Source organism: Xenopus laevis, chromosome 3L (assembly GCF_017654675.1).
Source record: "Xenopus laevis strain J_2021 chromosome 3L, Xenopus_laevis_v10.1, whole genome shotgun sequence".
In the NCBI taxonomy this organism is placed as follows: Eukaryota; Metazoa; Chordata; class Amphibia; order Anura; family Pipidae; genus Xenopus; species Xenopus laevis.
In genome coordinates this window covers 96,951,360-96,973,852 of record NC_054375.1, presented here as the reverse complement: position 1 = coordinate 96,973,852, position 22,493 = coordinate 96,951,360, and the positions used below count along the sequence as shown (strand labels likewise).

The following is a 22,493-nucleotide window of genomic DNA, read 5'->3' as shown; positions in this document are numbered from 1 at the left end:
CAGTGCAGATCACATTGTCAAAAAACAACTTCAGGACATCTGCCATTGACTTCTACATGACCATGACAGGTTTGAGATCTCAAATTTTTGGATTCGGATTTTTAGCAGTTTAGGGGTATGACAAAACTCAAAAAATTCTTTTTTCACGAAATTCAAGTTTCCTCCCGCAAAAAGCTTGACCAGAAAAAATTTGAGGTTTAATAAATGGGCACCTTAGTGTGTGTACTCGCATATTTGGTGTTTAAATAAACTATAGTTAACATGTTGATACTGCAATTTTACACATTACTAACCCTGAATTAAGATTATTATGGAGAAGGGGAATGGTGTTTTCTGAGTTATAATTGCAGTAGCTATTTTAAATCATATTTGTAGTAGTTATTTTAAATCATTTTGCATAAATTCTTACCTGATAGTAATCTCTGCTTCATCCCACTGCACTTTTGCAGATGTGCTGCCTTCCTTCACTACACCAAGTAATGTAGCATGTCGACCAGTTTGTTTGTGTACACATCGCCCACCCACCCTTAATCCTGTATCTACCCCGCCAATGACAGCAAGAACTGGCCACACCTCCACACATAAAGTCCTTAGCTGTTGTTCTCCCAGATCAGCGAGTCCATGCTTTCCATGCTTCCCTTTATCCTCTTCTCGGTCATCGCGTGTTTCATGCTCTTCACGACTCTGCACTGATCTACTCTTTTTTAGTTTGCCCCCTGCTTCCCGCAGACAACCTTTAATCTTCTGAAGACGTTCTATAATTTTTTTATTAATGCAATGAGTCCAGCGCTCAGTGCGGTGTAGAATCCGTAGGAGCTGCACACTTGACTCAGCAAGGACAGTAGCAACAGGGCTACAGATAGGGTCACCGGGGAGCAAATCTCTTGGGGTTCCTCTCATTTGCATGTCACAGATTTTTACCTAGAAGAAAATATTCAAAAGCTTATTTGGTTTATTGCTGGACAAACATACGTTATTAAAAAAAGTTACAAGTACTGCACATTCAGATTGTCAATCAGTACAATAAAAAAGGGAAATGTATGATTCAAATTTCCTGATGCAGTGGGATAGAAAACAGCTGCATGGGCTGATAAATTGCCAACTCAGTCTGGAGTAAACTACATGTAATTTAAATTGGGCCCCCTAATTCTGCATAGCCAATATATATTATATTTATGTTTAGAACATATTTAATGTAATGTAAATATTCCTCAATAGAATCTGTAAAAAGATCATTATACTTTAGCATATCTAAGAGCTGGGAGTCAGAAGAAGCTTTATTAATACCTATATCTCTTGCAACATTACCTTCTCTCCCGGATTGCTGCTATAAAACATAACACATGGGTACAATTCACCTGCATCCACATCTTCAAAAGCCAGTTTTGGTTCCTGAAACAGAGAAGTAATATTATGGATTTAGAAACGATAGATGAAATACATGGCCCCTTTAGCCCTTTCTAGTGTGAAAATTGTTCAGAGATGACGGCTACACTCAGCCTTCTGTCACACTGCGATTTTTTGTTTCAGGAATACTTATCGGTGTGTTCATTTTTGCAAATTACGGTTTGTTTTTTGCAGCTCTTCAGTTTCACTGATAATATAATGAATGTGAGCCCAAAAAATGCAGCACAAATAAATACAGGTATGGGATCTATTATTGCCCAATAACCCCAACCTTAATCCAGAGAGCTCTGAATTACAACATTACCACAGCATCTCATTTAAGAAAGGAATTATTAATTAATATGGATACGTTTTTTCTGCATAATAATTATACGGTACCCTTGTAACTAAGGATAACGAATCTAGCATACATCCATGTGAATGGCAAACCCAACTTGTTTTATATTTAAATGTTTTTGTAGTAGTTTTAAGGCATGGTGTTTCAAATTAAATTAACGGGACAGTATATAGCTAAAAACACATTTGGTAATAATCGTCAAATAAATAGGATTTGTGTTGAAAATGGATTCTGCCTATTCTTTTAACAAAATCCCATTTTGCCATTCTACACAGCTGTATATTAACCAATTATATGAACCAGACAATTTATAATCCTGAGACACATAAATCAATTGGGCTTTTATACAGAGCTCTTTATCACTCTCTAAATTAACAATGCACATTCCAGGGAGAGAGGGAAAGTAGTTATGTAAAAAAAATCATAATTATAACTCCTTAATAAAACAACTAAAACAAGCTTCTTCAAATAAAAATAACTATCATAACATACTTTCAAAACAACATATTCTAAACAATGTATATTAAACATATGTCTATATTATCCCTTTATATTTTTGTAAAATTTCCATGATCAAGAAAATATAATTTTTTTTTGCCCGTACACAGTTGAATCCAAATTGTTATTTTTTTTTTAAACGGTGAAACTTAGTGCAGTGAAAATCATCAGACAGAGCAACAAACAGCAATGCTTTTCACACTATGATGTTTAGTTATACACATCTGCAGCATGAGTTTCAGCTTGAATACATAATTCAGAGTAAATACTCTGTACTTGAAAAGTCAAATTAAAGAGTACAGTTTGTGGAGATGCACAAAAAAAAATCGTGCTTAAAGGAGAAGGAAAGGCTACAATGAAGTAAGTTTTATCAGAAAGGTCTATATAAATATACCAGTGAACCCTCAAAGTAATGCTGCTCTAAGTCCTCTGTCAAAAGAAACACAGCATTTCTTTCCTTCTATTGTGAACACATGGACTTCTGTATCAGACTTCCTGTTTTCAGCATAAACCTCCAGGGCAGGGCTTAAGCATTCTCAGTTTGCTCCTCTCTGCCTCACTGGAAACTCAGGCAGGAAGTGATGTCACACCAAGAAAATATGGCAGCTGCTATCCTAAACAAACAGAGAGAGCTTCTAGACCTGTTTACTAAGGTATGGTAAAGCATTCTACAGAATAAATACTGTAGTGTTATAGCTTGCACTATTGTGGCTAATCTATTGGCAACAAACTGCTTTGCTAGCTTGTCTTCTCCTTTAAGTAAATTACAGATAGGGGATTTATCATCTAGAAACCAGTCATCCAAAAGTCCCCAAAATACAGCAATAGATTTCTGAGTGTTTTATTTAAATAAACAATTTATAATTTTTATTGCTGCACTTTTACTCAATCATAAATTAGTTATTTAAACAATATTATTGGGTATTTTGCTATTTTTTTCACTAGCCATAGGGCATAGTGCTCCAAATAATGGAAAAACCTTTATCCAAAGATTTCTAGGATTCTGGATGACGGATCCAATACCCAAAGTAGCAAAAAAAAAAATATTTGAAAATCCATATATGAATTCTATACAATCATAGAAAGTAATTAATCTTGAACGTAAATTAATTACAATGATCACAGATCTTTATATAGTTTTTTATTGCTGTGCCTTCAGACAGAAGCCTATGGAATGTTTGCCTATTTATATTTATAACTGAGTAAAGGGCTGTTAAGCTTCATGCAAAAAGAAGGGGAAAAAACGTGTTTTTGTGTGGTATCTATTGCCTTACCTCTCCATTTTTGCCAAAGGACACTGTCCGTGCCTCCATATCTAAAACACAAGTTATAAAATCTCCCTGTGTAAAGCTGGGAAGTGTCAGTGTCTGTTCTCCATTGTGATAGAGGTTCCCACTATAAGCCCTATAAAGCCACATGTCTGACGTAGTACGATGGTTAAAATCATGTACTGGCCAGCGAGAGACACCCACGCATGTTCCTTCATTACCACGATTTTCTTTCACAATATAAAACTGCAAAAGAAAAATAAGTTATTTTCCAACATATAGCTAAGATAAAGCAAGTAAGTAATATAATAATTAAAGCGGTTTCAAAAGCCAGTATAATTATATGTTTTTAAAATACCTTCCACTGATAGCATCCTGAGGTCACCCCTGTAGATGCCAAGCCATACCCTTTACCACCACTTCCATGGGTCAGAGTTTGTCCGTTTTCCACAAGACAACACTGGACTTTTTCTGGATCAAATGAGACTTCCTGTATAGGTAGATCCTCTTCCTCTTCTTCCAGTTCCCCAGTTTTCTGCAAAAAAAGCAATATATTGCCTTATATTTTTCTACGATCGACAGAGCACCTATCACATAATTCCTTATAAAATCAAAAAAGAAAAATAAGCTGCTTACATTTAGCTTGGACTCTTGCTCCTTCTCCCTTTCTTGAATGCTGTGCTTTGCTTGAGCAATGGGAGCATCCCACATACAGTCTGACAAAAGCGAAAATAAACGTTCCACCACCTGAAAACCAATAATAAATAGTATTTGGTGTTGTATTAGTGCATTACACTGTATACTATGGCAGTACAGAATGGGGATTAGATTCAATAGACAGTTCTGACAAATGGCCCAACATCTGAGCATCAGCAATCTGAACTGAAATAGGAACTGAAATAAGTGTTTGGAAGGTGAGCAAACCCTTTAAGTGCATGTACTACAAAGAAACAAAATTGGCTAACATTTCCAAACTGAATCGATTTTTCTAAAACCTTGGAAATTTGGAAAATGTTAGAATACTGCACATGCCCCATTCAAAGTTTCAGATGGCTAGTGCAGTTTGTCCCATAGAGAAGCAGAGAATACACTTTCTCTGGGAGGTGTTTTACATATTGCCCCCCACCCCCCAGTAGATTTAGCTTTACTTGCCCTGTAATTAATGTTATACACCTGCCAGATAGTGTGCTTGCTATTTCTTTGCACAATGCAAGTAAATAACAACTGTCTAACACTTGATGCTTTGGAAAAAGATAAACCAAATAATGGTAGCAAATGGAGTAACACAGCCGGAAACTTTCTGCTTGCTGGTGACTAGTTACGCCCCCGGTTGTCAATCGGATATTCTGATATAATACACAAAAACCATGAATATCCTGTAAATTATATCCTTATAAACGGTGAGTTCTGATGTCATCAGTTATAAACGGTGAGTAGTGATGTCATTTCTGTCACATGACTCACTGAAACTTGTGTATTATAATAAATAAAGTACCCCCAGTTGTAAAATAGGATATTAGAAGTTACCTCGGAGTTCCATGACCTGTATAAAAACACTCGGCCTTCGGCCTCGTGTTTTTATATGGTCATGAAACTCCTCGGTAACTTATAAAATCTTTATATTTTACAAGAGGGGGTACGTTATTCACTATATATATATATATATATATATATATATATATATATATATATATATATATATATATATATATATATATATATACATTTGAAATCATAATACTGTGCATTGATATTAAAAACACTACACTTTACCTGGGCCATTTGATCATCTTCCACATTAGCATCACAGGAAGGTAGCACAGCCTCCAACACATGCAATGCCAGGAGTCTAGTTCTCAAGTTGCCTACTAAAGGAAGTCCTGCAACAAAGTATGATCTATATCAATTCTAACACCTTGTTCATAAGAATATTTTTTTAGCAAAAACCTTACGACTAATAATAAAATGTACCTTCAACATTTTGCATAATGAATGATAAATATTATTCTAAGTGAATTTCCAGAATATCTTCAATGGCTTTAAAGTTATTTTGATATGTAACTGCAGCGGAAAACAGCACACTGTGCATTTAATATGGTAAGGGGAAATACATCGAAATACAACTATCTGAACTTGAAAAAATAAATATAAATGTATTCCTGATTCCACAGATTAAAAGAAAACCATTAATGCCTTGTCTGTACTTGCAGGGACCAGTTCCCTATACCGTTTAGGCTCACAGTGTAATGCAATATCTCCCTCATCTTGTTCCATTGTGAGGTGACGGACTCTGGGACATTCCAGAAATTAATTTAACAAAATTTGGCAGTTTATGAAAGTTTGAACATATTTCTATGTTTTTTATGTGTTTGCTCATAAAGGTGAATTGTCTGCAAGTCACAGTTTCCCCAAGAGACTTTCTATCTTAAATTGTTACAATTGTTTATTTGCTTATTGAAAATTGTTCCAAAAGTATCCAAATGCACCTGCCACATATTCTGGGCTCTCTGCCAAAAGCCAATTGAGTTTTAAAAACGTTGTTTCTTTTTCTGGCTTTTCAGCGCAGGAGATCAAAGAGAAAGTCGGGACATTTCATTAACAATCCAGGACTGTGGACTGAGATGTCAAAATCGGGACTGTCCTGCGAAAAACAGGACAGTTGGGAGTATGGCCTAAGGGGAGTGGGGAACTGTGAGCACAAACAAGACTATCATGGAATCATGTGGAATCAGTTATACCTGTATAAAAAAAAAAAAAAAAACAACTTAATTTCCATTAATCCTATTAAAGTCTCAGAAAACATTGAAATTGAAATTAGAAGTCATTACCTGAACTGCATTTCTGGGATGCAATGTTCAACAGCACCTCTGTCCACTTGGGAGATGCCATTTTTGACTGGATGGCTTTAGATGACACCACTCTGCGTAGAAAGACTAAGAAGTCACCTAGATGAAGTTCAGCAGTGCGCTGTTTCCGAAGCGAAGCTGGGGAAAAAAAACAATGGTATTATATTTTTACAAGTTCTTTTTGGAATTGGCTGAATCCTCTACAAAAAATGTGGCCAAATATGAACCCTAATTTACATATTCAAATGTGGCGGGAAAAAACTGCATCCACTGTGAAAAGATATATGCCCCGTTCAGTTCTGTAAAGTAACATAAATGTAACGATTATGATTCAGTTTGGCTGAACATTTAGGGGGCTATTTACTAAAACTCATTTTTTTCTCATATTTTACCAGAAACAAATTGTCCTAACATCCATGAATTTGGCTAATTTACTAATAATTTAACTTAAAAAAAAAATCACATAAGAACAACCTTGAAAAATTCAAAAATTATAGGCTTTAAAAACTCAAAGTTTATCGAGTTTTCGCGCGAAAACCAGCATCAAACACCTGACAATCGTGAAGGCAAATGATATTTTCAAATGGTTAAAGGGAGCTATGCCACTTTACATGAATTCCACCGGATTTAGCTTGAGTATTTTCAGATTCAAATTTTTTGCTGCTATGGGGCATAATAAATCTCCAAAATTTTGAGTTTAGTGAAAACAAAACTCGACCTCCAATAAATAGAACTCTTAAGATTCAGGCAGTGCTGGAAGAAGTGCTAGGGTTCAACGAGCAAATCCAAATTCAATTCAGTTAATCCAGTATTTGCCCTACAGGCCAACATTAACATGCATAGGATTATTCGATTTCTCATAAGATATGTTATACAGTCTTTCAACCTTTAATAAATATCACCCATATTTGAAACAGTCACCCCTATAAACATACACAACTATGACATATAGAGCAGTATACACAGTGACATACATTCAATACACATTCTACTTTAGCCTTTTACCACTTCTAGTGTTTTTTGTTAAGCACATCTAGTGGAATCCTATGAATTCTCTATCCACTGTTAAAGGAAAACTATACCCCCCAAACAATGTAGGTCTCTATTAAAAGATACTGAGTAAAACAGCTCATGTGTAAAACCCTGCTTCATGTAAATGGAACCATTATCATAATAATATACTTTTTTAGTAGTATGTGCCATTGGGTGATCATAAATAGAAAATTGCCATTTTAAAAAATAAGGGCCGCCCCCTGAGATCGTAAGATTCACTGTGCACACATACAAACCACATGTAAGGTCACATGAGCCAATTAACAGACAGAGTTCTGCCTTTTACTTCCTCACTTCTTCCTGTTACAGTTAGAGTTGTAGTATTTCTGGTCAGGTGATCTCTGAGACAGCACAGATAGAGTTACAAAATGGTGGTTCAAGGCAAGTGATGTAAAAGGGCAATATTTATGTAAATATATTCCAGTTTGGTAAGATTCTTTAATATGTCATTCAATTTGATATAAACTATCTGTTGCTTAAGTGTTCATTTTGGGGGTATAGTTTTCCTTTAAGTAATAGTCGATAAGGATACACACATCCCTGGAAGAGGTTCAACAAATGTACTACAAATGTTTAGCACCCAAAACAAGACATGCTTTTTGGATGCTCAACTGTATAGTTTTAGTATTTTCAGTTCATGCAATTATCTAATTTCACAGTTATCTTGTTTGTAGCACAAATAAATGTACAGGTAAATTTTACATTCCTCTTATGCTCGTCAAATACGGAATAAGTAGTATCATTATATGTTTACATGGAAAGCAACAAAAAAAGTCCCTCTGTAAAATGAATTATATGTACCTCTAAAGTCTTTTCTATCAGTCTCCCCAGTCAAATCTGCTTTCTTGTCTCCTTCCTCGTCAGCATTACATGATGACACGAGTGTGACCCCTGCTTCAGCAAGCAGGTTCTTCAGTTGGCTGCAAAGAAGATCCAGTAGAGATTGCACTACCTTGGGGCTCAGCTTATCTGCATATGTCCTATACAAAAAAAAGACACATTATTTATTCATTAATTGAGTATTCATAAGATTGCTAAATCAAAGATTAAAAATAAAATTCAGGTACCCCACACCTTGTACATCGATGAAAAAAGCACAAACAATTCACATACACTCGTCGCTATTAGCATCTAGTAAATGCAGTTTGGGATTTTACTTAGCTTTCCATTTAAATTGTGTGTGTAGTGCCATAAAGATGTATGGTGTGTTTATTCAAAACATAAAGGTTGATACCCTTGATTATTAACTTATAATTTAACAACTTAATAACAGATGAGGTCTGATTAGAAAAATCAGTGTGATCAAATATGTTAATTCTAAGAAAACGAAAAAAGCACCCCGCTACTATCAATACTGGAAGGCTTTAGCATTTGATATTATGACCATAGGTAAATAGTTAGGGACGGCCAAATGGGTTTTACCTTGACGTGGTATGGTGGCTTATCAATCTTATGATCATAGTTTTGTAACTAATAAACCCCGGTCTTTGTAAATACATGCATCTGCATAAATTACTTATATGACAGGGGACGAAGGAATGTGCATTGATCAATGTTTCTTCTTTTTAATTTGGCCAGATCAGTAGCACTTCCATTGTATTTTAGTACATTTTTATAAAGCCATGGAGTGCTCTTACAACCTTTCCTTTTTGCATTTTGTATTGTAGCAGATCTATTCTGTTCGGAAGTTCAGCAGCTATGCTGCAGGCCAGGCTTCCATGTGGTTGTAGCACCCCCACACCCGTCCCTTTTAAATGGTGGAACAATGCCTTTGGAATTGGGTGTTGGTCTGGGCAGTTTTTCTCTCTTAAAAGGGGTAAGCTGTGGAGGATCAATCTCATGGAAGCAATGCTGGGGTCTAGGTTATCTCTCCTCTTTGAAAGCTAATGGCGGGGGAGGACTAAGCCCTATGATTGATACCAATGCCCAGGTTGGGAGACCTTTATTTCAGGTAATGCTCTTATGCCGGGAGGCTTTAGCATTTGATATTATGACCAGAGGTAAATAGTTAGGGACCGCCATATGGGTTTTACCTTGAGAGGTATGGTGGCTTATCAATCTTATGATCATAATTTTATAACTAAAAAAACAGTATTTGTAAATACATGTATTTGCATAGATTACTTATATGACAGGGGACTAGGGAATGTGCATTGATCAATTTTTCTTCTTTTTAATTTGGCCAGATCAGTAGCACTTCCATTGTATTTGAGTACATTTTTATTAAGCCATGGAGTGCTCCCACAACCTTTCCTTTTTGCATTTTGTATTGTAGCAGATCTATTCTGAGGGAAATAGTTAGGCACCGCCATATGGGTTTTACCTTGAGAGGTATGGTGGCTTATCAATCTTATGATCATAATTTTGTAACTAATAAACCCCGTTCTTTGTAAATGCATGCATCTGCATAAATTACTTATATGACAGGGGACCAGGGAATGTGCATTGATCAATGTTTCTTCTTTTTAATTTGGCCAGATCAGTAGCACTTCCATTGTATTTTAGTACATTTTTATAAAGCCATGGAGTGCTCCTACAACCTTTCCTTTTTGCATTTTGTATTGTAGCAGATCTATTCTGTTCGGAAGTTCAGCAGCTATGCTGCAGGCCAGGTTTCCATGTGGTTGTAGCACCCCCACACCCGTCCCTTTTAAATGGTGGAACAATGCCTTTGGAAATGGGTGTTGGTCTGGGCAGTTTTTCTCTCTTAAAAGCGGTAAGCTGGGGAGGATCAATCTCATGGAAGCAATGCTGGGGTCTAGGTTATCTCTCCTCTTTGAAAGCTAATGGCGGGGGAGGACTAAGCCCTATGATTGATACCAATGCCCAGGTCGGGAGACCTTTATTTCAGGTAATGCTCTTATGCCGGGAGGCTTTAGCATTTGATATTATGACCAGAGGTAAATAGTTAGGGGACCGCCATATGGGTTTTACCTTGAGAGGTATGGTGGCTTATCAATCTTATGATCATAATTTTGTAACTAATAAACCCCGTTCTTTGTAAATGCATGCATCTGCATAAATTACTTATATGACAGGGGACCAGGGAATGTGCATTGATCAATGTTTCTTCTTTTTAATTTGGCCAGATCAGTAGCACTCCCATTGTATTTGAGTACATTTTTATTAAGCCATGGAGTGCTTCCACAACCTTTCCATTTTGCATTTTGTATTGTAGCAGATCTATTCTGAGGGAAATAGTTAGGGACTGCCATATGGGTTTTACCTTGACGTGGTATGGAGGGCGAAGCTCTGTATGATCTATTTGATTTTAATTGTCAAGCTTATAGAGGTTTTTAGGTATTTAATCGGGAATTGGTCAAGTGGGGTGGTGTGCAATTCAATCCATCACTCTATTCAACTACTCTAGCTTCCTATTGCATTCCTGCACTGGAACTCCAAGGGGATTTGTTAGGCTTAGTCCGCTCTTCAACAGCTTAGGGCAAGTTAAATAATCAAGGCCACAGTCCCGGTTTCCCTGTCTTCTACATCTTTGTGGTGTCCCAGGGATAGAAAAAAATCAGGTAGCAGTTTATGGGACAACTCCACCTCCTTATTTTTCTTTCTTCCTACTATCTCTTCATAAATTGAGTTGATTGGGAAATAATTTATCCGATAATTAATTTAATTTTTAAGAACAAGGTTACTGATGAATTCACGCTTTTTATAAATCAATTGGGGATCCTCATTTTTGATTAATAGCACAGCACATTACTTAATATAATCAACTTACTAATTAACTCATTATCACTTGGCACTTTATAAAATTACTATGTAATTTATATTTAGAATTAATTAAAAGGTATTTTTTACAACATTGATATATATTTATGTATTTAATTAATTGCACTAAGCACTTTAACCTGCAATTTTGGGTTAAGGAATACCCTGACCTACCAATTTTTTAAGGTGGTCATGGGGGTGTTGTTGCACAATTACAATGTTAGAATTCTCATGAGTTGGTTGTCTGTGTTACTGGAGTAACCTTGAGACTAATTACTAGCATTGATAGTAGCGGGGTGCTTTTTTCTTTCTCTTCAAATTAACATGGTGTGTTTATTTGTTACTCTCCCTATATGTTAAGAGTAAATAAACTATATTGCCTACATAAACTACATGAAATACATTAGGCCTTAAAATATAGGAATCAAACTGGTGATTTGAACCATGATTCATAGAATGTATTGATACACAGGTAGCTTGCTAGTGATTTATATCTAAAGAATAAAGTTAAAAAAATAATGGAGAGGATCAATAAGACAGAAAAAAGTGGAGGCTTCAAATAAAAACATTTCTACTGTCTGAAAAAGGATGTGTTGTTCCTGGGCATATTCTCAGTCTTCTGCTGAATTTATCATCAGATTATAGGGGTGGATGCACAAGATTATATCATTGTTCTTGTGCGTCTGTCTTAGGTTTCTGTTTAGAATAAAAATTGACCAGGGTCAAACATATTAAGGAAAATTTAGCAGTAACCAGTCCCATTTTAAGGAGGACATACCCACAGAGACACACCTCCCCAAACAAGTGGGTCTCTTCACGATGTGCCCACCTTAAAGTGGGAGACTTTTAAATCTGGCCAATCAACATCTGGATGATTTTCGGCCAGACATAGTTCGGGGAAGCCCAGTCAGACAGCCCCATACACTGCCCCATAAGCTGCCGACTTGATCTGTCGGCAGCTTTTATCGGCCTGTGTTTGGCCAGCTTTACTGTGTTAACACTTTATTAACAAACACGTACCCAGTGGTTATTGCAAGAATCTGGAGCAGCCTGGTACTAGCTACTTTAAGCGCAGTGCTAAGCTGAGAAACTCCAGATTTTGGAAGCAGTTGGAGGGGTTGTCCTAGCATAGTATCTGTCCCACAAAGCTGGGATAGAACACTTAAAAGCCCAGTAGAAATTGCAAGCGAAACATCCACTGGTTGGTACCGGACACTGAGAGCAAACACTGTCACCAACAGCAGCCGTTGCTGGGCTTCTGAAAAAGATTAGAACCCTTATCAGTTAAATGCATAGTATACATGTAAATATTAAACATTTTAGATATTATATATATTCGATATTTGTTGTCTGCAGTAGGGGTTGTTAAACTTTTCCAGTTGAAGCCCCCATGGAGGTCTAAACGTGGTTAGATTTCCCCTTAGCTCATAACATGGATACAGATAAATATTGTTATTGAAAATATAGCCATTCAGCCATAAGTGAATATCCAACACATGTCAACCTGTCTGAAATGCAAGTTGGGTTTGCAGTTGTATTTAGGCAATCAAATATAAATTCTTCCCATGTCTCATCCCATACAGCCTTCAAACTGAGCACCCCATTCCACTGCTCTGCCCAACAATCTGGGAAACACTGGTCTAGAAGATAGCTATATAGAAATCTTTCTCTGGTGTGTAGTCAGAAACAAGGAACAATGCTGATCTTTTGTTTCTTGATGGGATGCTTAAACACAAAGCACAGTTTGTTTTTTTTGCGTCATATGACTAAAGTGTACTTTCTCGGATTCTTGGGTTCATTTCATGAGGCTCCTCTTTCCTGTTCCAACCAGCTGCAGCCGACTAAAACATTCACATCACTATACTAAAGCAGTAGCAGGGTAGAAGAAACAGGTATAAGCAGTGTAGTGAAGAAAAGCAGTAGCCTCGGAAATAAATGCATATAGGATCTTCACTGGAAAATTTATGCATGTGACGTACAGTAAACAAGAAGCAATAAATGAAGAATAGGACAGAGGAGCGTCAGAAACAAACGTAAACACAATAAAAACGGGTTTTCCTTATAAACAATCTGATTTATATTAATTCTGAAATTGCCCATAGTACACAGCTTGTATTTACTTCCATTAAGAAAGCTACAGTCCTATACTTAATTTTCCAAATGATAGCATCCCTATAAGAAGCAAAACCAACACAAAAATATTGTGCAAAACTAGTTTTAAAAGGAGTATTAGCATCTCATTATAAGATGGAAATAGGGCTATGCTTTGAGGAGAAATCAAAGGAAGGCAGGTCTGCTACTTACCCACATGGTGTTTGTTGGCCTGCAAAGCTCTGTCTAAGGTGGCAGAAAGTTGCTGATAGATTTTATGCACTGCCTTCTGGATCTCCTTCTGGATACTGTTTTTTGAAGCACGTATTCCGTCCTGTCATAAAACAAGGATTAAGTATTTTTACTAATGAGTCCCTATAAGGAAGAAACTTGTCTAGCAATCAGCCCATTACACAAAAAACAAACCCACATTTTTTTTTAATTCAATATATGTATTATGCATTATGTATAATAATAACAGGGCCCATAAAGTAAGTACTTTCAACCAGCCTCAATCCCAATATCACAGCCGAAAAGCAAGCACTAAGCATGACCATCTTTCTTGGCAGGTGGCTTTACTAAGGGCCTCTACTCCTCCTAAAGGCAGACTAACCCCCCCCAATTATAAAAGCCCCCCTCACTGCACAATTTATTACATATAAAAGTGCTTTAAAAAACCTAAGATTTACAGAGCAGAGCAGCCGAGTTTACTGGTGCCATCTTGTGCCCCTTATGAGCCTCTTTATGTCTCTTCACTGACACGGAGCCTGTGGGAGTATGTGCAATTGAAGATGATCTCGGACTAACTTTAACTGTGCGTGGTCTGTGTCGGCAAAGAGACGTAAAAGTATAGTAAAGAACAGAAGAAGGCACATATGTTATTATCTCTGGTTTTCTATGTAATCAACTGTGTGGTGAAGGAGAATTGAGGGGGTCCTATGGAGGGCAGTTGAGGGGGGCTTTTGTACTTAGGGATTTAGTTCTCCTTTAAATACATTTAAATACATATAAACTTTTCAAAGACAGAGAATAGAGAAAGAGAGAGTGTGCAAATAGCACTATTGGCTGTCTAACAGTTACCTGATAGTGATGTAAATGAACACTGTCTCCTTTGGCACCTGTATGACCCACAGTACCAAGTCCAAAGCAGCCAGCTAAAAACTGCAGCCTGACAGATGTGAGCAGAGACGACGACTGGAAAGGAGCAGGTGCCTGACGATTGCCCAGAGACTGCACATTCTCCTTCTCTTCCATGCCAGACAACAGCACCAAAATCTGGTGCAGAGCTTCAAGACGTAACTAGCAAAACACAGAGGCAGCCTTAAATTTAGATATTTTAATTCCATTACAGACAGCAAACATACACAGTATGCAAAATAAAATGTCAGTTATATTTTAACACACTAGAACAGCTAGTCTTAAAGGACATGTAAACCCTACTTTCTCCTACCATGTATATCATTTGGGCACATCTCTCCCAACTAAACAACATCATTTGTACTGCATATATGCCCTCCGTTCACCAGCAACATCACATTTTCCTAAATAAAATAGCACCTTATAGCTGTTGTCCCTCTGGCACATCATTATTGACATTTAGATCTGCAAACAGCACGTGTACACTGTAAAGTTCATGCAATCATGTATGCAGGCTTGCACAGGCACAACTTACTTTGATAAAAAGTCCTGCTTGAATTGAGGACTGTAGTGGTTAAGCTGAGCTCAGGAGAGGAGGTTAGTAGAAAAAATGCAAGCAGACAGCTGGAACAGAGATTCTATGGAGACCAGCAATGCCATCTCTTCATTGGCTGCTAGATTGGAGGGCATGTTTAGTATCTGAGTTGAGAAGAACTGAGCATGCTCAGTAGCTAACAGTCAAAGTAAATTCCCAAGGGGGGGGCAACAAGTGGGTTAGAGGAGGAGGAGGAATCCTAAGTAATTAACCTTTTTACAACTGGAGTGGCAGGTATTTAACTATTTCAAAGAGGCTTTTCACTGATTAATTTGTTTGCAGGGATTTACATGTCCTTTAAACACTTTCACACACTTGCATATTTCCTACATTCTGTACCAAACAGACCTTCTGTAGCATACCATACCATACAGTCTTCTTTAAAATTCTGGATTGCCCTGTATTTTTACTCTGTTCCCAATGACCTTTCACGCATCAGCCAATACTTCTACAAACCTAAGCTTAGTAATATTTTCTGATTTCTCCATCCTTTCTGACCAAGACTATTTTCATATTCCATGTGAATTTTATTTCTACCACAAAACGACAGTATATGATTAACTTGAAGGAGACTTTTCTAGTAATTTTCTGATTTTATTATTTTACATATGGATACCTCTGCACGAAGCTGCTGTTGCTCCATGGCAACAACGCAGGCCTGTGGAGAGCTGGACATTCCTTCTTCAGGCTCTTTGAAGCCAGGTGAGCTGCCTATATCTCCACTTACAAAGCTAAGTACATTATCAACTAATGTATGGACATTCAAGATCTTGCCAGACTCCACATCTGCATCAAAGCCACATGTTGAACCGAAGGACCATTCCCTGGTATGCTTTAGACGGGTCCATGAATCACTGGTAGGCTGGTCTGTTGGTGAGCCTGTAAAGAATAATGCCATGCAAATAAAAAAAAACATTTTTTAAAGCTTCACAACTGTTGAATGTATCCAGGTCATTTGTTTGCAGTTTCTTTATAAAAAAAAATTATAACCAGCTCTATCCAAGCCAGAACTAGATTTTATGTAATACATTTTAAATTCACAGCGATTCTTGCCAGATCTGCCCATTTCACCTGAGCAAAATGCCAGACCAGCAAGTCAGGCAAAAATAAAAAATCCCTCTGGAAAGAAAATGGTCAGAAGCTGTATGCATGCTAGCAAAGGCATAAAAAGGCATGATTAGAGTTCACTCCATTTATTTTCCAGAAGGAAATCATTCACACCCTCCTAAATCAAAATGAAAGCTTAATCCTTAAGCACCAATAGGATTCAAGTGCACATGTAGGGAATGGAAAAAAATGCCCATTTTTGCAGTCCAAAGCACAGTTAGCTCATACAATGAATGAAGATGAAATCAAGAGCTAGCTGGTAGGAAGCTGCATAGAGACAATGAGAAAAAGGGAACATGCCATTAGGTACTTGCTTGTTGATCTTCTTTTTCCTGGGGCTCAGCAGGCCCTTGGGGGGCAAATAGACTATATGCCAGGATCCAGAAGAGAAAAACAAAATATTTGACAGAAGCAAAGTAGGACAGGGAAGGGAAGGATATTTTATGCAATGTGCTCTCTTAATAAAGGCCCTACTATTACAACACAGTGAAATCATGTGTAAATTATGAGACCAGTTTTAATATATTGCGGGGTTTGTTTTTTTTTATAACTATTTATCTTTTTGTTCAGATCTCCCATTTGGAATTCCAGCAGCTATCTGGATTCTACAGTTAAATTTACCTTCCTAACCAGGCAGTAGTTTGAAACACAGACTATAATACAGTATGAATATTAGAGTGCCTGAATAGAAAGATAAAGTAATAAAAAGTAACAATAAAAACGTAGACTCGTAAATAAATAGTTGTTTGGCTGCTGGTGTCAGTGACCCCTATTTGAAAGCTGGAAAGAAACACAAAGGCAATTTATTCAAATAGTATACAAAAAACCAACTGAAAAGCTGCTTAATATAGGATGTTCCATAGTATACTAAAAGTTGGCTTTAGAGGTGAACTACCCTGTTACAAATGATATTGTTGTAGAATGTAATGCAACATCTAGAAATAACATTTCACTGAAAATTTCAAGCACTTCTCCAAACTACTTCTATATTAAATTTTTATTTTGCTTCTTTTTAATGTTAATCTAATTTTTTGCATTTCCCTCTACCTGCTTCACTTTATCTATCATTTAAACCACCCAATTATCATTCATACAAGTGCACCTAGTTATGATCCAAAGTATACTAGATAATTACAAAATACTTAATAGTGATGTGCAGGTCAGGAAAAACCCGCACCCGACCCTAACCAGCAAAACCCATAACCCGCAAAATGGTTCCATTGTAGGACCCACACCCGCATCAATGATGCGAGTCACAAAAAGCCATATTTCAGAAAACATAGCCACAACCTGATTAATGCATTTCTGCAGCAATTTTCTCCTACACTAAAGAAGGCTGTTCTCTGACACAGCCAAGCATACAAAGCAAAAAAAACAACAATCTTTATACCATACATGGAATGCTCCCAGACAGATGAAACTGGATGGGTGCCCTATTAACCCTTTATAAATGTGCATTTGGAACCCAACAAAATAGAGCTTGTTGGGATCAAGCGTTTTAACAGGAAGGGTTTTTTTCAATTTTTTTACCCGAAAACTCCGATTTCTTATGCTTTTTTACCCGAAAACTCTGAAAACTTTGGGGTATTGCACGAAACCCAGCACATATCAAAAAATATTTCTCCCACTGACTTATATGCAACCTCAACAGGTCTGAGATGCCGGATTTTCTAATTCGGACTTTTCCATCCTCGAGGTTTAATAAATACTGAAAAATTTGTGATTTCTTAATAGTCCAATTTTATTTAAAAAAAGAACACATTTTTCAGGATTTTTGCATTCTGTGTTTAGTAAATAACCCCTTAAATGTATTTGTACAGGCATATCACAAGATTAGAAAACAGAAGACACTAGGTCCACCAGAATAGAGAAAACAATGCTAGAGCTATCATTAAACTGTAAACTATAAAGTGCCAACATAGTCCACAGCAGAGTATTCACAGGGGAAAGACTGGCCAGTGTTAATGGAAAATACAAAACAAGGCTGTTTCCAGCACTGGAAAGAGATACTAGCAGCTTTCACTTATTCCTCTCTGATTCTAGAATAGAAGTTGGAAACCTGTTATGCTACAGAGCTGCTGTACAACCGCGAATTCCAGCATCTTTATCTCTGCAACAGTTGGAGTGCCAGCGACTGCCTCTATTTATCGGAAGAGCACATACAGCGGCTGAGAGCGGACTGAGCCTTTCTAATGAATCTACCCACAGGCTAGAAGGTGCCAGCCAGAGCTCATATGTTTATGGAAAGCCACAGTGTTCTGGGTACTGGCACCTTTATTTCCCTTGCACAGCTTTCCTCCCACCCTACCTAGCTCAGGTAATGAATGAATATTCAGAGGGGTCAGCACCAGTGTCTTCACTCACCTCCTGCACTGGCAGCCGAGAGCAGCAGGAACACGAGGCTCAGCAGTCCTATGATCAGGGAGGGTCAGCAGCACTTGTACATTGACCCCTTAAAGACCAGACAAGCCATATGCGCTATGAGCTTTCTCTCTCTCTGCCCCTCCGGCTCCTAGGGAAACGTAAGCTCCGAGTGTCCCAAAAGATGCTATCCGACTGGGGGAGGGGCAGCAGGGCATTAACGCCCGCTGCACGATGTCATGAGGCCCTACCCCAAACAAATTCTCCAATCGCTTGCTGCCAGATAGTGGCCTGTCTTTATTTACTCTTCATGTACTAGATTTCATGCTGGAACAACACTCGCACCATTGCAGTGCCCCAGTATAAGCCGCACCCGACCCGTACCTGCCATTGACCCCTAGTCTTCCGCCAGAACCCGCCCGACCCGGGTATACCCGAGGGTCCTGTGGGTATCGGGTCAACCCGCACATCACTACTACTAATATCTATGCAAATGCATGTATTTCCAAAAAACAGGGGTTTTTAGTTACAAAGTTAAGATTATAAAATTGGTAACCAGCCACCATATGGGGTTTACCTTGATATGGTATGGTGGCTCACCAATTTTATGATCATTACTTTGTAACTAAAACCCGTGTTTTTGAAAATACATGCACTTGCAAAGATACTAAATTACTTATGAAACAGGGGAACAGGGAATATGCATTGATCAATCCTCTCCCTTTTGTTTGTTTATACTAGATAAGCCTCTCTTGGTGTGCTCTAAACCATGTGTGTTCTGGGGTAACAGAACTCTGCTGCAAATCTTCCTTTATTCGGAGTGTATCACAACCACTACATGTTTCGGGCAGACATACCCTTTGTCAAGTGTGATTGTCATTTTTTGCATACTTAAAATGTTTCTTGTTTTATTTTATGATCTGGAATAAAATAAAATACTATTGCCCCAGTGAAAGCAAGGGTATCAACATAGGTAACTGCTGCAGTGGACAAGAAAGCACAAATAAAGTACATCAGCTTGGTTCTTAATACAGGACAAATAAAAAAAAAAAAAAATATATATATATATATATATATATATATATATATATACACATATATATATATATATATATATATACACATATATATATATATATATATATATATATATATATATATATATATATATATATACACATATATACACACACACACAATATTAAGTTTTTACCTCTTTTTCTGTGAGATGTCAGATCAGAATCTGTATTCTGCCTCCCGCTCTGAGAGGAAAACAAAACAAAAAAACATTACTACAAAACCACTCATAAACCTGGTACTTTATACAAGAAATAGAAAATGTAAAAATAAACAAAATATGCACCCCCCCCCCAAATAAAACATAGACAGAATTTTATGAGCACCAAAAACAAAAAATTAAACCAGCATTCAGCCTACAACTATCAAGGCCCCCTTTTCTTGTACTAGCACACATGAAAGATCACTATACAGCAGAATTGTAGTACTATACAGTGAACCTACCATGCTGGCATAATTTCTGTAAAGGCTTCAAGAATATTTACAGAATATATTCATACTAATGCTATTCTTTAATTCAAGGCAGCCATATTAGAAGGTATCTGACATAGTGGGTGATGCACAAAGTATGGTTCCTCTTCACTTCTCTCCCACAACCCATTCCCACATGCTACAGGATCTTGTCAATATGGGTCTATGTACCATTCCAGGATAACTTTGGACTAATGAGTAATTATCTCCTTCATAAATAATCTATTTAATGCCATGTTTTATGGTAAGCTTGAAAGGCTATCAGAAAATCTAGGTTCTGATACATGAACATCACTCCCCAAAAATAAAAAACAATTCCTAACTTTTTCAGAACATCATTACACTCTTCATAGACCAAGTAGGTTTCAATGGTGACCTGCTTGCTTATTTGAAGGGGTATAGCCCATATACACTGAAGTTTTTTTTTTATGTACTATTCTGGCTACCTCCAATAGTCACACTATCCTGCATCTATTATTTTGGCATGCTAAGGCACATAATGGCACTAAACAAAAAGATGCTTAACTCACTAGTAAATATCCTTCATCGTCAGATTCAGGCTGGGACAAGTCAGACTCGCTTCTAGATTTGATAAGCTTGTAGTTGGGGTGCATATGTACTGATCTTCTCTCTGCTGTAAGACTCTCACTCCTAAATAAAAAGAGTCAGTAAATGAATACAAAGAAAACGGCATTTATTTCTGAAAATGGTTCAGTCATTTGATTTTCTTTCGCCACAGCAATTATAAACTCTTAATGTAATACCTTGTCATTGCTGAAGTCCCTTCCTGAGAGCATCCTGGTACTGTCTGCTCATGACCATCCTCTTTTGTATCGTCTAAATGATAAATAACAGGACTGACCCCCAGCAGGAGGAGGGCACAGCGGTGAATCACTGAGTTACAGGCTCCAGTATACAAGTCCTGCCCTTCTGTCAGGTGTCTGCTGTCCCTCCTTCCTTGGATCAGTTGCGGAGGTTGTTCATCTGCCCGCAATCCAGGCACAGAGTCAACAGCTGAACTCGGGCTCATTCTGTCGCGCTCCCGGTGGCGTGCCACATCACGGGCTGATAGGAAACATTGAAATATTTCTGTAATATGTAACACAAGAGAACAGGAGAGAAGCTTAGGTCTGCAGCGCGAAAGCATCACAGTGCGCAAGACAAGGACAGATCATCTTCTTAAGTGGAACATAAGCTCTATACCACGGATTCCCCATTATGTGAATTTAATAGGATATTGTCAATTTAAATTAATCTTTTGACAAAGCTTAATTACTACATACATGGGTAATAAGAAATGTATTGTTTGGGTATGAATTTGTTCATGAAATAGATTAACAGGTCTTTTAATGTGTTGTTTAGCTAGTCACTGCCTTCTGTACACCATACTAACTTTGGGTGCAACTGTGTTATGAAGAGCAGAAGAACGGTTTTATGTGGGGAAAATAGTTGCCAGCAGAACAGAACCTATATTTATTTATATGAATAAAACATGAATTGACTATAATTAATTTAATATCACTGATTAATATCACTGATTACAGCAGAATTCATTTTTAATTGAACTAGTCTTTTGAATGCAGGTAAGAAATTAAATCACGGATAAAAGAAGAAGACTATGAGGTGTGTGTGTGTACTATCAATACACTCAAATATGTATTAAAATTATATATATGTATAAAGTGCTTTCTTTGAACTTTTATTGATTTACTGGTTAGCACCCGGCGAGAATACTTTTGAATGGTGAGTGCCGTTTGATCCTGCTATATATATATATATATATATATATAATTCAGTGAATGGACCCGCACTCATTCATAAAGGTGAAATAAGTGTTCTTTTATTCACAGGTTCATTTCCAACGTTTCGGTCCTCTCTGGGACCTTTTTCAAGGATAAATGACATGTGTACAAGTGATTCCTTAAATGCAGTTCAAAATTGGCGCCAAGTGTGACGTCATGACTCAGAAAAAACCTTCACAAGCAGTTAAAAACATTTTTACAGATGTGAATGTAATTTAAGCCTTTGAGAAAGGCTTGAGTGCAAGCCGAAACGTCAGTTATTCTACTTTCTGAATAAACACTTTTTTGATGTGATAAGACCTGAGAGTGCGAGCTTTTTCATATTTGCATTTTATTTTTGGGCGTTTTGCACCTAGGCAACCATGACCATTTGACATGCTGTGCCGGCTTTTGGACTTCTTTATATATATATATATATATATATATAGATAGATAGATAGATAGATAGATAGATAGATAGATATTCACTGGGACTCTGTGTAAAATGTAAATAAAAGAATGGCATGATTTAGAAATAATTTAAATACTATATTTTATTGCAAATAGTACAAAGATAAAATATCAGATGTGAAAATTGGGAAATATTATGGTCTTCTGAAAAATTTATACTCATTTTAATACCAGCAACACATTTAAAAAAATTGGGACATGGGCAACAAAAGACTGGAAAAGTTATGTAACTAAAAAAGCATCCCATAGAGGCCAGGTCAACACTTACTG

The 22,493-nt window shown here is 37.1% G+C and overlaps 1 protein-coding gene across 7 annotated transcripts in view; it reads right to left on the bottom strand.

Annotated features, from left to right (window-relative positions):
- herc1.L (HECT and RLD domain containing E3 ubiquitin protein ligase family member 1 L homeolog) overlaps positions 1-22,493 on the bottom strand; it is a 135,747-nt gene that overhangs the window by 59,707 nt on the left and 53,547 nt on the right. For 5 of the 7 annotated variants that reach the window (XM_041586656.1, XM_041586660.1, XM_041586657.1 and 2 more), the window contains 15 exons: positions 20,736-21,060; positions 20,502-20,622; positions 19,637-19,685; positions 15,572-15,834; positions 14,304-14,522; positions 13,437-13,557; positions 12,153-12,390; positions 8,211-8,389; positions 6,339-6,494; positions 5,284-5,390; positions 4,147-4,257; positions 3,869-4,045; positions 3,517-3,756; positions 1,309-1,392; positions 410-921 (listed from right to left, as the gene is read on the bottom strand). In XM_041586656.1, the coding sequence (XP_041442590.1) occupies positions 410-921; positions 1,309-1,392; positions 3,517-3,756; positions 3,869-4,045; positions 4,147-4,257; positions 5,284-5,390; positions 6,339-6,494; positions 8,211-8,389; positions 12,153-12,390; positions 13,437-13,557; positions 14,304-14,522; positions 15,572-15,834; positions 19,637-19,685; positions 20,502-20,622; positions 20,736-21,060 (2,902 nt within the window). The remainder of the gene's footprint in view (positions 1-409; positions 922-1,308; positions 1,393-3,516; positions 3,757-3,868; positions 4,046-4,146; positions 4,258-5,283; positions 5,391-6,338; positions 6,495-8,210; positions 8,390-12,152; positions 12,391-13,436; positions 13,558-14,303; positions 14,523-15,571; positions 15,835-19,636; positions 19,686-20,501; positions 20,623-20,735; positions 21,061-22,493) is intronic. The other 2 variants (XM_041586659.1, XM_041586662.1) reach the window with 2 other exon arrangements.